Source organism: Callorhinus ursinus, unplaced genomic scaffold (assembly GCF_003265705.2).
Source record: "Callorhinus ursinus isolate GAN/ISIS: 27379988/994484 unplaced genomic scaffold, GSC_fseal_2.0 scaffold5, whole genome shotgun sequence".
NCBI classification, from domain to species: domain Eukaryota; kingdom Metazoa; phylum Chordata; class Mammalia; order Carnivora; family Otariidae; genus Callorhinus; species Callorhinus ursinus.
In genome coordinates, this window is record NW_027397067.1 from 48,811,967 (window position 1) to 48,824,122 (window position 12,156).

General features: G+C 37.6%; 1 protein-coding gene across 1 annotated transcript in view; it reads left to right on the forward strand.

Annotated features, from left to right (window-relative positions):
• ATP6V1C1 (ATPase H+ transporting V1 subunit C1) overlaps nt 1-12,156 on the forward strand; it is a 40,124-nt gene that overhangs the window by 19,086 nt on the left and 8,882 nt on the right. Inside the window, exons 4-8 of the mRNA XM_025870944.2 lie at nt 3,115-3,200; nt 3,855-3,949; nt 5,446-5,537; nt 6,556-6,654; nt 8,649-8,717. Of these exons, the coding sequence (XP_025726729.1) occupies nt 3,115-3,200; nt 3,855-3,949; nt 5,446-5,537; nt 6,556-6,654; nt 8,649-8,717 (441 nt within the window). The remainder of the gene's footprint in view (nt 1-3,114; nt 3,201-3,854; nt 3,950-5,445; nt 5,538-6,555; nt 6,655-8,648; nt 8,718-12,156) is intronic.

The window sequence follows — 12,156 nt, forward strand, 5'->3', positions numbered from 1 at the left end:
ATACTTAGGGTTTGGGTAAATAGGTACAATTTTGTAAGATACAGAATTTTGGAGAATCTTAGAAATGTATATTTGAAGCTCTAAGGGAACTTATTCTTGAAGTCTGTTTGGAAGGGTTTCCCATGTATGCTATTAGGCTTTTCTTTATTGATGGAACAGCCATAATGCAGCCTCTCTGGGTAATAGAGGCTGATGTTGCAGAGAGACCTTTCAACATAGCAGCATGTAGTAAGTAAATAGACAAAGATGTACTGATGGTCTTTAATATCGGAGGCAAAAAAGTCAGACATGTTTACAGTAGATTAAGCAAGAGATATTAAAAGTTTTTTTAAGATGAGGCACTTGGCAATAAGAGTGAGTCAAAGGGGGGGTGCCTGGGTGGCTCAGTCTTTAAGCGTCTGCCTTCGGATCAGGTCATGATGATCCGATCGAGCCTCGCATCAAGTCCCCCATCAGGCTCCCTGCTCCGCGGGAAGCCTGCTTCTCCCTCTCCCACTCCCCCTGCTTGTGTTCCCTCTCACTGTGTCTCTGTCAAATAAAATCTTTAAAAAAAAAGGATGAAAGAAAAAGTACAGAGTACTTTACGGTGAGTAATTCCATGCATTCATTATAGGGCAAATGTGAAAATAAGTATTGATGATATTCTCAGAGCACTAATTTGATGGTATGAACATCTCTTTGTTTCTTGGTTGCGATGAAGTTTGAGGAATCTCTTTGTAGTTGCCATCCCTGAGGTGATTGTATTCCCTGCAGTCCCATCCCCTCATCACAGTTTCAGGTCATGACCAAGAGCCGTGAAGAAGGGAGGTCCCTGAGAATGTAATTATTTGGATCCTTATTAATCATCTCGTTGGCACTATAGGTCTTTCCTTAAATTGTCATTGGGATATCCTGAATGTAGTGTAAGGTTTGCTCACATTTTTTAGGGAAGGAATCTGGAAAGTATTTAGGTTAAATGTAGTTCATTTGGTTGTGGAATCAAAAGTTACCTGCGCAGTTTGTCCGCTGTTCTTTTCTGCACTGTTATGTAATCTTATCTTTGTCAGTTTTTCTGAAACAATGAGGAATTTAAAAATCCTGTAGTTGTTAGATCTTGGTAGAATTGACAGATGGGAGCTTAATGACTTAAATGTTCCGGTTTTTAAAGGTTGAACACTGTGATATGTGGAGTAGATTACAGTTTTTACTTATCAAGTAATCTAATCATCAGAGCAGTTTTTAAGGCGACCATGTGTACTTTGACATAGATACTCTTGTAGAGATGCACAGGGAGATTGGGAAGTTCTGAATTACACACTCGGTTTATAAATTTGACACTAGGCAATTCTACACTCTGAACTATTTCTGCAGTAAACATATGGCCATTTTTGCATGTTCATAGCAAATGGTTCTGTTTATAAGATGCTTGTGAAATTACACGGGAATAATGGCTTGTCTCCTTTGAAGGGATAAGTGAATTTTGGAGACACAGCCAAGTGTATGTACAAATCCCCAAGCTAAATGTGTTGAAGACAGCAGTTTACATCATTTTTTCTACAGTTGTTCTACTTTATTAGGTTTGAAGTCATTTAGCATAGGGTTTTTTCTGGCCCTTATGGTTCATGTTGCAGGAATTTCTTTTTCTTTTTCTCCTAAATATTTATTTGAGAGAGAGAGAGGGCGCATGTGTGCAAGTTAGGGGAGGGGCAGAGGGAGAGAATCTCAGGCCGACTCCCTACTGAGCATGGAGTGAGACACGGGGCTCATCCCCAGGACCCATGAGATCATGACCTCAACCGAAACCAAGAGTCAATGCTCAACTGACTGAGGCACCAAGGTGCCCCTTGCAGGAGTTTCTTAATTTGTCCACCTGTTTATCCTCCCTGCCATTGAGCATATGGTCCTCAGATTAATTGTCCAAAGCCTTGTTTTGACCATGTTACACTTCTCTCTAAAGTCTGACATCAGAGGCTATCTATCCGCAATCTGGCTCTAGGCTACCTTCCTGGCCTAACCTCCCCTTCTCAGCACAGCACTCCGGGCAGTGTGGATTCCCTTGTCATCCTCTGAATGCCCTTGCTTTTCTGCCCCTCCTGATCTTGACTCAAAGGATGCCTTGCAGCAAGAATGTACTTTCTTCCCATCTCATCATCCTTTCAAAACCATTCCTGTCCTTCATTGCCCTGCTCATGAGTCATTATGCTTTTTTGATTATAGTAGCTGGAAGGGATCCCTTTTTCCTTTGTGCGCCTCTCTCTCTGTAACCTGATATTCTCAGCTGGCGCTTAACCATAGATTACTTTGTATTTAGTCATTTGTGTCTTTTGGTATCTCTCCATTTGATGTGAAACTAGTGTTGTTTGTTTGTTTTTTGTCTGGTATACCTTTGTATCCCACCCAGCGCCCAGAGGCAGACATGGAACTGGAGAAAGAACACCAAAGTCCAGACACCATGTTTCTAGTCCCAGCTCTGCCATTAGCTGGTTTTGTGACTTTCTGTGATTAAGTCACTTATTCTCTTTGTACCTTAACGTCTTTACTTATATAAAATGAAGGGTTTGACAAAGTGATATCTAGGTGCCTCAGTAGTTAATGCACTATGGTTTCTCTTTAGCATTGTTCCTTGCATGTAGTAGATGCTTAATAAATAGTTAATGAATAAATAATACAGGACCTCATTCTTCATCATTAGTGTTGCTTGTATTCTGTTGCCTGTCAGATCTCTTTTGTCCTAAGTGAAAGCATGTAAGTGGTGAATGCTAGCTCCCAGCTTCCATCCTTTGTTGTTGGTCCTTGCAGTCAGATTCGTTGATCCATTTTTGTCATATAATGTATGTTTCTCATTAGTTTCCCATTACTTTCTTTCCGGACTTAATAAACATATTGCATGTAGTCTCTTTAAAACTCTACAGTTACTCAGTTGAGCTTCGCATATAACAAAATCTTGGTCCCTTTTATCCTTAAAACCTTATTTGTAGAAGTTATGACCCGTGTTCTGTATTATACAGATAGATATAATGGGAACGGATATGGTCAGATTCATGTGCTTATGTAGTGTGTTCATTGTATAGCATGGAATTTAGGTCTTTTTCCTGAAAATGATTGTTGTTGTTGTTTTTTTTTGTGCCTCCCAAGGGTGGTTAAGAAAGTGGCTCAATACATGGCTGATGTATTGGAGGATAGTAAAGATAAAGTTCAGGAGAATCTGTTGGCCAATGGAGGTAAGCTAATACGTCGGGATTTGATACTGACTTACATAAGGTGAATGATTTAGCTACGAAAACAGGGAATTCGTAGTTGAGTGTCTCTTTGACTCTACATTTTTTATTCTTTTCATTTGAATGTGAAATGGTCTGTGTTTTGAAGATTGTTGAAGTATAGACTCCTAGAAACAATTATCACCTGGTTTTAATAGATTTATTTTCAGTTTAAGTTGGCAAAGAAAGAACATACTTTTGCCAGAGTCTACTTATTGAGGAGACAGTTTGAAGTTTCTTAATCTTTGTGTCTTTCTCCGACATTTGAGGCATATCATGGCTATGCGCATATTTCATTTTTTAAGTCATCAAATTAGAAGGAGCATTTTAATATATAGCTATATATACACACATACACATACACACACATATATGTGTATATATAAAAACATAAAATTTTGAGTAAGGAGAAGAGAGCCAGTCAGAATACAAGTAAAAAATGTTGATTAATCCATGTTATTTAATATAGTTCCACATTTTTAAAATCAGGACTCTCCAGCAGTGATGACATCTTTACTGATTCTCTGAATGCAAATTTCAGCATTAAAAGTTATTACTGTGTAGGAAACCATAAATACTCTGTTGCTTCTCAGTAATTAATTTATTTCCTTATTTCAGTTGACTTGGTTACTTATATAACAAGGTTTCAGTGGGACATGGCTAAGTATCCAATCAAGCAGTCCCTGAAAAATATTTCTGAAATAATCGCCAAGGTAAGATAAAAAATGACACAGGTAGGACACATTGATTTATAGTGGCTTTATTTTATAAGTATTTAGCTGGGAAATACTCTTTAGGTTTTGACAAAGCAACTAAATGATATGTGACTGATACAAACAGGAGGTACCCTTAGTACAACTTTACGAAAAAAGAAAGATGTTAAATATAACACTTTGCTGTGTACATTATCCAAGTTGTGGTGTTTACTTACTTAAATGGTTAACTTAAATATTTTATCAACAGTGTTTAAGAAAGTAAACTTTAAAATTCTGTATTTATGATTTATACAAATTTAAGGGTAACAGATTATGTAGAACAGGAATATTAAAGATTTAGTAGTCATTCAGGTAGATGAAAATGATTACTTTAGCATGGTTATGTATAGTACTGATTCAGACATTAAACTTTATGGGCTCTCTGACCCCTTCTGACATTCAGTATCAATCCTCTACCCCCAAAAATGCCTGTATTCACATACACATGATTTTATGTACAGTTTCAGGTAGTACACAGATCCTGTGAAGCTCATCCACGAACTCACCTTTTATATTGTAGTCCTTGAACTTGAGAGAAAATGTAAAAGTCTTACCTGAAGCTATAAACAGGGCAAATAGACGAGGCCCTTTTAATTGTCAACATTGTTATGATCTGGCTAGGATGAAAATAATGGTTTAAATTATTTGGACAGACTTTTTCCTGGCTCCCAATGACTTTATTTGAACAATGTGCTCTATAGTTAAATATAAATGAGTAGCTTATTAAGGGTTTTAAAACTGAAGTCATCATTATAATTTAATGAAAATGAGTAGTTTATATAAAATGCTCTTACTGTGACTGAGCCTTATTTTCTTTTGATCCTATTCAAGGATCTAATCATCATCTTCTGATACTAGTATAGATGAGGAAACAGGCTCATAGAGGAATGGTAATAATGGTAGAGCTGAGTTGGAACTAGTTCTTCAAATGTTAAATCTGATTTGTACTTTCTTCCTAAATTGTTAGTAGTTTTTTTTTTGAAAAATCAGCTTTTGTAACATTTATAAATAATATTCATCCACAATTGTTTAATTGCAAAAATATTTTGTGTAAGAATAGTGGTGTTGTGAACAACAAAACTGTGTAGTTTATTACTTTCAGAAATTAATCCTTCAGCCTTCTGAAGTTAAAGCCTTTTAATCAATAATCTCTGTACCCAGTAGCCTAGATTGCATTTATGTGGTTTAAGAAATAGTATCATAACAGTAATTAAAATATATGTGGACTAAAACATTATCTTTGGTAGAAAAGATTCATATGGAAATTACCAGGGTTATTAAAAATGAAGTAGGTTATTTTTTAAAATGACCTTTTTTAAAGTTGTGCTTTTAAAATAATGGTTCTTACATCAGCAACCAGTGATGGTGTTTTTTAAAGTAAATGTTCAGCTACTTTGTGTTAGTAGAGGCAGATTTAGGAAAATTTTGCCTATTTTTCTTTTTCATTTTTAAAGGGAGTGACTCAAATTGACAATGACCTGAAATCTAGAGCATCCGCATATAATAACTTGAAGGGAAATCTTCAGAATTTGGAACGGAAGAATGCGTAAGCGTATCAAGTATATGTGAATATTAAGAATTGGGGGAGCACTCTAGCATACACTGAACGAGCTATTGTTGGGGTTTAGTGAATTCCAATTTATGCTGTTTTTGTAATCAAAACGGTGTTTTGTTTACTTCATGGAGAAAATTTTATTAATTCAGCCTAGTCAAAACAGATGCGAGACTGATTTATTGTACTTGTTTAGTTTATCCCTTTATGCATTTAAGTTTTTACTGAAAAATTGCCTAAAATTGTTTTAAATCAAATCATAGTTTAATTGCATAGCAATTACTTGCTGCTTAAAAGAATTCTATCGAAGAATCCTTTTACAATGTAATTTATCCACTTTTCTGTTTTCCAAGTTTAGCTTTTTTACGTGAGGTTTTTAAAAGAGCACGTTTGTTTTCTTGATCTCATTGTAATATGACTACTGCAAGTGTAGCTTTTAGCATTTAACTATCCAAGTTATGCATTCATATTCCAGAGGGAAAATTGGTTGGATACCATCAGTGGTACAAACAGGGCAAGTCATTTTCATTATGAAATGTACTGGGAGGTGAAATGAAGACTGATTTGAAAGAGTTGATTATTAGGTTAACTAACCAAAATTGCTTAGTATCAGATGATACCCAGGGAGAGGGAAGAAAATCAAAGGTTGTCCTTAGATGATATAATTTTGTAATTATGATGAAAAAGACTTTAATTGACATATAATGAATAACACTTGCCCAGTCAAGGTATTATGTATGTAATCAAGAGAAGAGCTGAGTTACAATAATTAAAGCAAACACAAAGGAAGATACTAGAGGCAAATTTTGATAAATGTTGACATTTCTTTAATAGTGAGGGTGGGAAATAGCTAAATTTTGACTTCTTGCAAAGTAAAAACGTTAACTAATAAAATTAACCCATTTCTCGAGATGTATATATAGTACATATATGTGAATATAATTAGCCTGCTATTTCTTTCCTTGTGTTATGGAGGCATTATCAGCCTGATTATTTTTTTCTTACTCCTCAGAGGAAGTTTGCTAACTAGAAGTTTAGCAGAAATTGTGAAGAAGGATGACTTTGTTCTTGATTCAGAGTATCTCGTCACATTACTGGTCGTAGTTCCCAAGTATGTCTTGTAATTACAAAAGTTTTTTACTTGTTAAAATATAAGAAAAATGTTAGTATCTGATATTGTAATTTGAAGTGTTCCATAGAACCCAGTTGTAAAGGGACTGTTACGTTGTCCTTCATTCTGTGAACCAACATGTATTCATATGGCACACATAGTAGAATTGAGTTCATAATCTTGTAATGGAGACATCAGTTATAAATTGCAATTCCAAATCAAATTTAGCAGCTTAGTAGAGTGGGCTTATTTAAAAATTAAATAATGCTAAATTTTTAGATTTTTTAAAAAATACAGATTTTAGATTTTTCAAAGTAGGAGCTCTTTGTATTTGTTTTTCTGAAAAATCTTTGGTTAGGATGCATTAAACCCTTTAAGAAGCAAAGGATGGATTAGGTCAGGGGTTAGCAAATTTTTTCTTTCAAGGGCCATATAATCAATATTTTACATTTTGCAAGGCCAAGGTTCTCTTACAACTACTCAACTCTGCCATGTCAACTTTGTGGTTGTAGCTGAAAGCAGCTGTACATAGTACATACAGAATGGATGTGGCTGTGTTTCAGTAAAACTTTATTTACAAAAACAGGCATAGGCTCTGGGCGTAGTTTTCCTGGATTAGAGAACCCTTTGAAATCTTCTTGAGACCAGCTCTTCTGTGTTAGGTCACGTTTGATCATACTTTATCTTGGTAAAATGAAACCTTTGGACACTCATAGGAAGGATTAGAACTCTGTGCACATGCACGGGTGTATATGAGAGAGAAACACTGTTAATGGTTTCACTTCTGACTTGGATTGAAGTCTCGCTATCAGGGAATCTTTGGAGGATCCAAACTGAGGTGGGGGATTTGGGGATTCTTCACAGAACTCTTGCACGAATTCTTCCTTTGCTGTGCTCTCCATTTCTATCTGGTTAGGGAACTAGGAATATTGGAAAATGGTAGGAAAGCACTCGCACTGAATTTACCATGGCTACAATATTATCTGGCTTCTGCTTTTCTCCCCTTACTGCAGAATACTAGAGCACTGATTATTTATAATAAACTTCTTTGTATCTGTGTCTTTATACTATGTAGGAAAATAACCTTTGCCCAGATAAAAGATTGGCCGCAATCTTTATTGAAAATTTGTGTTTTTTTTTTTTAAGATTCTATTTATTTATTCATGAGAGACAGAGGAGGAGAGAGAGAGAGGGAGAGAGAGAAGCAGAGGGAGAAGCAGGCTCCCAAGGAGCAGGGAGCCCGATGTGGGACTTGATCCCAGGACCCTGGGATCATGACCCGAGCCTAAGGCAGACCCTTAACCATCTGAGCCACCCAGGCACCTGAAAATTTGTTTTTAAGATCAGAAATTTTTATAGTTTTCCGTACATAGTAATTGAAACATAGGACCTAGGGTACCTTACATGTTGAATTATTCACGATGTGGCCTACAAATACTGCAGTTCATTAAATTGCAAACATAACTGTCTTTCTGCACACGCCCAAATCCGTTGGCCTCTACAGAAGATTGTTGCACAACGTTCTGTGCAGCATGGTTTGCTGTCAATTTACTCAATGCTTCCTGGTACGCTGTGCTTTTAATAAATACGGTTTGATGCAGCCTTTTGTAACGGCCAGTGAATAGACATGATAGAGATTTCAGTATGGCCTTTAAATTAATTTATTTTTAATGTAATGCATTTAACTGCAGTTTGAAAGTCATTTAGAATCTGTACTTTGCTTTACTTCCTTTCCAAACTTAGTTCTAGGATGTGCCTCTTTTGCAATAGTTACTGGATATAAGAGTGGTGAACTGTACTTCCTGCTTCACACTTACTGTGTTTGAAATTCATTCTCAGTAGGAAACTTGAATTTTTTTTTTTTTTGGTTATATAGATTTGAGGTATACTTTAGTTGAATTTCCTGTTTGTCCCATATTTTTTTCTCTTTCTGGTTATGGCAGGAGGTAAGACTTCTTTTTTCTTTTCCACTACTTACTGTACCTTTTCTGCAGGTTAAACCACAACGACTGGATTAAGCAGTACGAAACACTAGCTGAAATGGTAGTTCCAAGGTCTAGCAAGTAAGTAGTAGTCTTTGTAAACCTGTTTCTTTCTTTCCTAGAATTCCTTTTTATAGTTGGGATGTTGGATTAGGAAATAGCTTTATCTTTTCTTTGTGGTAAATTTATGGTTTCAGGACCATCTTTTTCACCTTATAAATAAGTTAACTCTAGTTATCACAGTTAAAGACCTGGAAGGGACTTTGTACAGTCTGATTGACTGTCTCATGTTTATAGATGGAGAAGTTTGAGGCCACAGGGGTGAAGTGGTTTGCCCAGAGTCACACATCTCATTAATGGCAGGACTAGAATTAGAACCCAGGTCACTGGTGTGGTACTTTTTCTGTCATGCTTTGCCACCTTCTGAAAATTCTTCATTCGATATTTATTGTATACCTACTATATGTCTATAATTCTTCATTTCTCTTGCAAAGGAAGTATACCAAAATGGCTGCTAGAGTACCATGTTGATCTCAATTTTCAGTGAGCATAGATTCTACCTAATCTATATCTTCCATTAAAAAAAAAAACTCGTATTAAGTGTTTTTAAATTTATGGATTGATAATACATTATCTAATTTGATATTTACAACAATTCTGTGAAGTAGTTGGAGTAGTTATTCTTGTGGAGAAAGAAGTAAAAATACAGAAGAATTATATAGTTGCCTAATGTATTTGGTTGCATTGGCTGTATTAGTGTCCAGGGACAAAGGACTAAAAGTCAGGTTTTTTAATGTTAGGTCTTATACTGTTGACACTACCATGTCATTTTTTCCTGTATTCTGTCATTCCACACGAGATAATCTTTGAGAAAATATTAAATACAGTGTATATGCACCCCCCCCAAGGATCCTTTTTGTATGGTTATGCCTCAAGAGGTGGCAACATGCGGTGAGAGGAAGTTATAGCAGATGGTAAAGAAGTGGTATTAGTAAGGGTAGGCCCATGCAGTATTTTCTTTTCCAGTTTCATTGTGTCATATGGGAGGTAGCTTAGTATAATGGAAAGAGTGCTGGGCCCAGGGATTTGAGTTCTGTTGCTGGTTCTGCTACCAACATGCTGTGTGACCTGGGATAAGTCTTTTACCTTCTCTGGGCCTCATTTTTCATTGTCTGAAAAATGAGCATAGCCCCTTCCCAGTACACATTATGAGGCTATTTTAAGGCTTGATAAGATATATAAAATATAAGGTAATATGATTATCATAGTTTCACAAATGTTGATTTTTTTGAGAACTAAACCACAAACCTCTGCTCATCATGAATTTTTTTTTTCCCATTTTGGGGAATACCTTCCATTCGCACCAGCCCTTCACATGGTAGACTGAAGACTAAGGGACAGCCTTAGTCTTCATATTAGTTTCCCACTGGAGCTGTTTATCCTGACGAATAACAACTTCTTATACCTTTATACTCTGTAGGATGTTAAAGCCATAGAGGTTATTATGTCTGAGAGGAGGGGAAGGAGGAGACCAAGGGCCCAGTGTATACAGAATGTCCTCACAGGTTGTACATATGCCAGACCCAAGGTCCTGGGGAGGGGTGTGTACCTGTGTTCAGGTTTACTCTGAAAGAAGGACATTAAAAATATTACTTAAGAGATTTACATCTCTTGAACATTACTCTAGTAGCTTGAAGGAAAAAATGCCAAGTGGTAAGAGTTCAGTGTAGACAATGCCTGTCTTCTGGATGACGAATAAGTGCTCCCTGACCACCAGTTGGTGCAAACCTCTGTTCTGTCTGTGTCTCTGTTCTGAAGGCCTTTGGAACCACTGACATGAAAGCTTCGCTGTTTAAATTTAGTCCACAAGAACAGCAGCAGCTCAGCCAGCACTGTGACAGGACTGCTCATCATGTGGGGCAGACAGGCTGTGCTGGGTTAGTTTGGAATTTTGTCCCCTGTTCAGGAAAGATCTCTGTGACTTGATGCTGGATTTTTAGCTCATCATAACAACATTTTTGAGTAGCTGCTGTGTGCTCGTGATTGTTCTAAGTGCTTCATTTTTAAGTCATTTGTAAGTAGCAATACTTTGACTTGTTGCTTTTTGGCACTCGAGTCCTTACTCTTGGGAGCAGTGAAGATGAAAGTAGAATTGTGAGGTAGAAGAATGGATTGAAAAATACGGTCTTCAAGGGCGCCTGGGTGGCTCGGTCGGTTGGGTGGCTGCCTTTGGCTCAGGTCATGATCCTAGGGTCCTGGGATCGAGTCCCGCATCGGGCTCCTTGCTCGGTGGAGAGCCTGCTTCTCCCTCACCCTCTGCCTGCCTGCTGTTCCCCAGCTTGTGCTCTCTCACCGTCTCTCTCGCTGTGTCAAATATAAAATCTTTAAAAAAGAAAAATACGGTCTTCAAATCTGAAGGAAATAATTTCACGTAAAAAATGCTTAGAATCCAGCTATTTGTAAAATATTCTACGTAAGTCTTAAAATTATTGGACAGTTTGAACTCCCACCATTGTTGTGTGGATAAGTGCAGGGCTGTGTGTCAATGCCATGCACAGTTATGGCCAGAGAAGTGGAGGCTGGGCTGCTGGCTGCCGCTTGTTGGAAAAACTGTTCAGAGACCGGTGTTTTTCACTTACACTTAGGATTACCACTTTCCTTTTTGTCTACTTTTCTTTGTGAAGGTAGTCTGACCAGGTCCGATCACTAGTTGACTTTTGCCTTTTTTCTATTATTGGAAACAGTACCACAAACGCATTGGTGCTTCCCAGAGGGTTTTGGTTGGGGAGGTAGAAGAACCCAGCTTCGAAAGCCTGGGAAAAACTGTGCTAGCCATCGTGCAGAGAAAAGTTTCCCCTGTGTTTTGGAGCAGAGGTGGCAAAGATAACTTTTGGGAAGAAAAGCAGGAGAGATGCCTTGGCAGTGACATAGGCAGATTAATTAGGGAACAGAGAAGATGGCAGGTCTGAGTTTTAGGACCGAGCTAAGAAATCCGAAGCAGCAGACAGAGCTAGTGAGCTCTAGAAGCAGGGCTACTCACACAGGTGACTGAAAATGCCGTGCAATGTCTGGAAAATGCCGTCTCCTTCAGGCCCGGTTATATACCTGCGTGAAGGTCGTGCTACTATTTCTACGTAACGGTAGAACTAAAGGAGTGTGCGTTTGGGTCATTTGTTTGAACCTGGTAGAACTTGTGCAGCCCGGCTTAAGCTAAACTAAGCTCCCTTTCAGGCACAGTCCAAGTCCATGTTTCATCATGAAAAGATGGCACTTAACTCTTTCCTCTCCTTCTGGCTTTCATTTTGTTTCTCTGCTTTGGTCTCCTGTGTCACTTAAGGTCACTGCTGGTTTTGGCTTGGTTTGAAATCCCTCCAGCTTCTGGCTTCTCATTTCCCCGATCCCTGCAGCTCACAAACCGTCACCTCCACTTGAGTTTTTTTGGTTGTTGTTTATTTATTATTTTTAGAAAGATGTTATTTATTTGTCAGAGAGAGAGAGCAAGTGCACAAGCAGGGGGAGC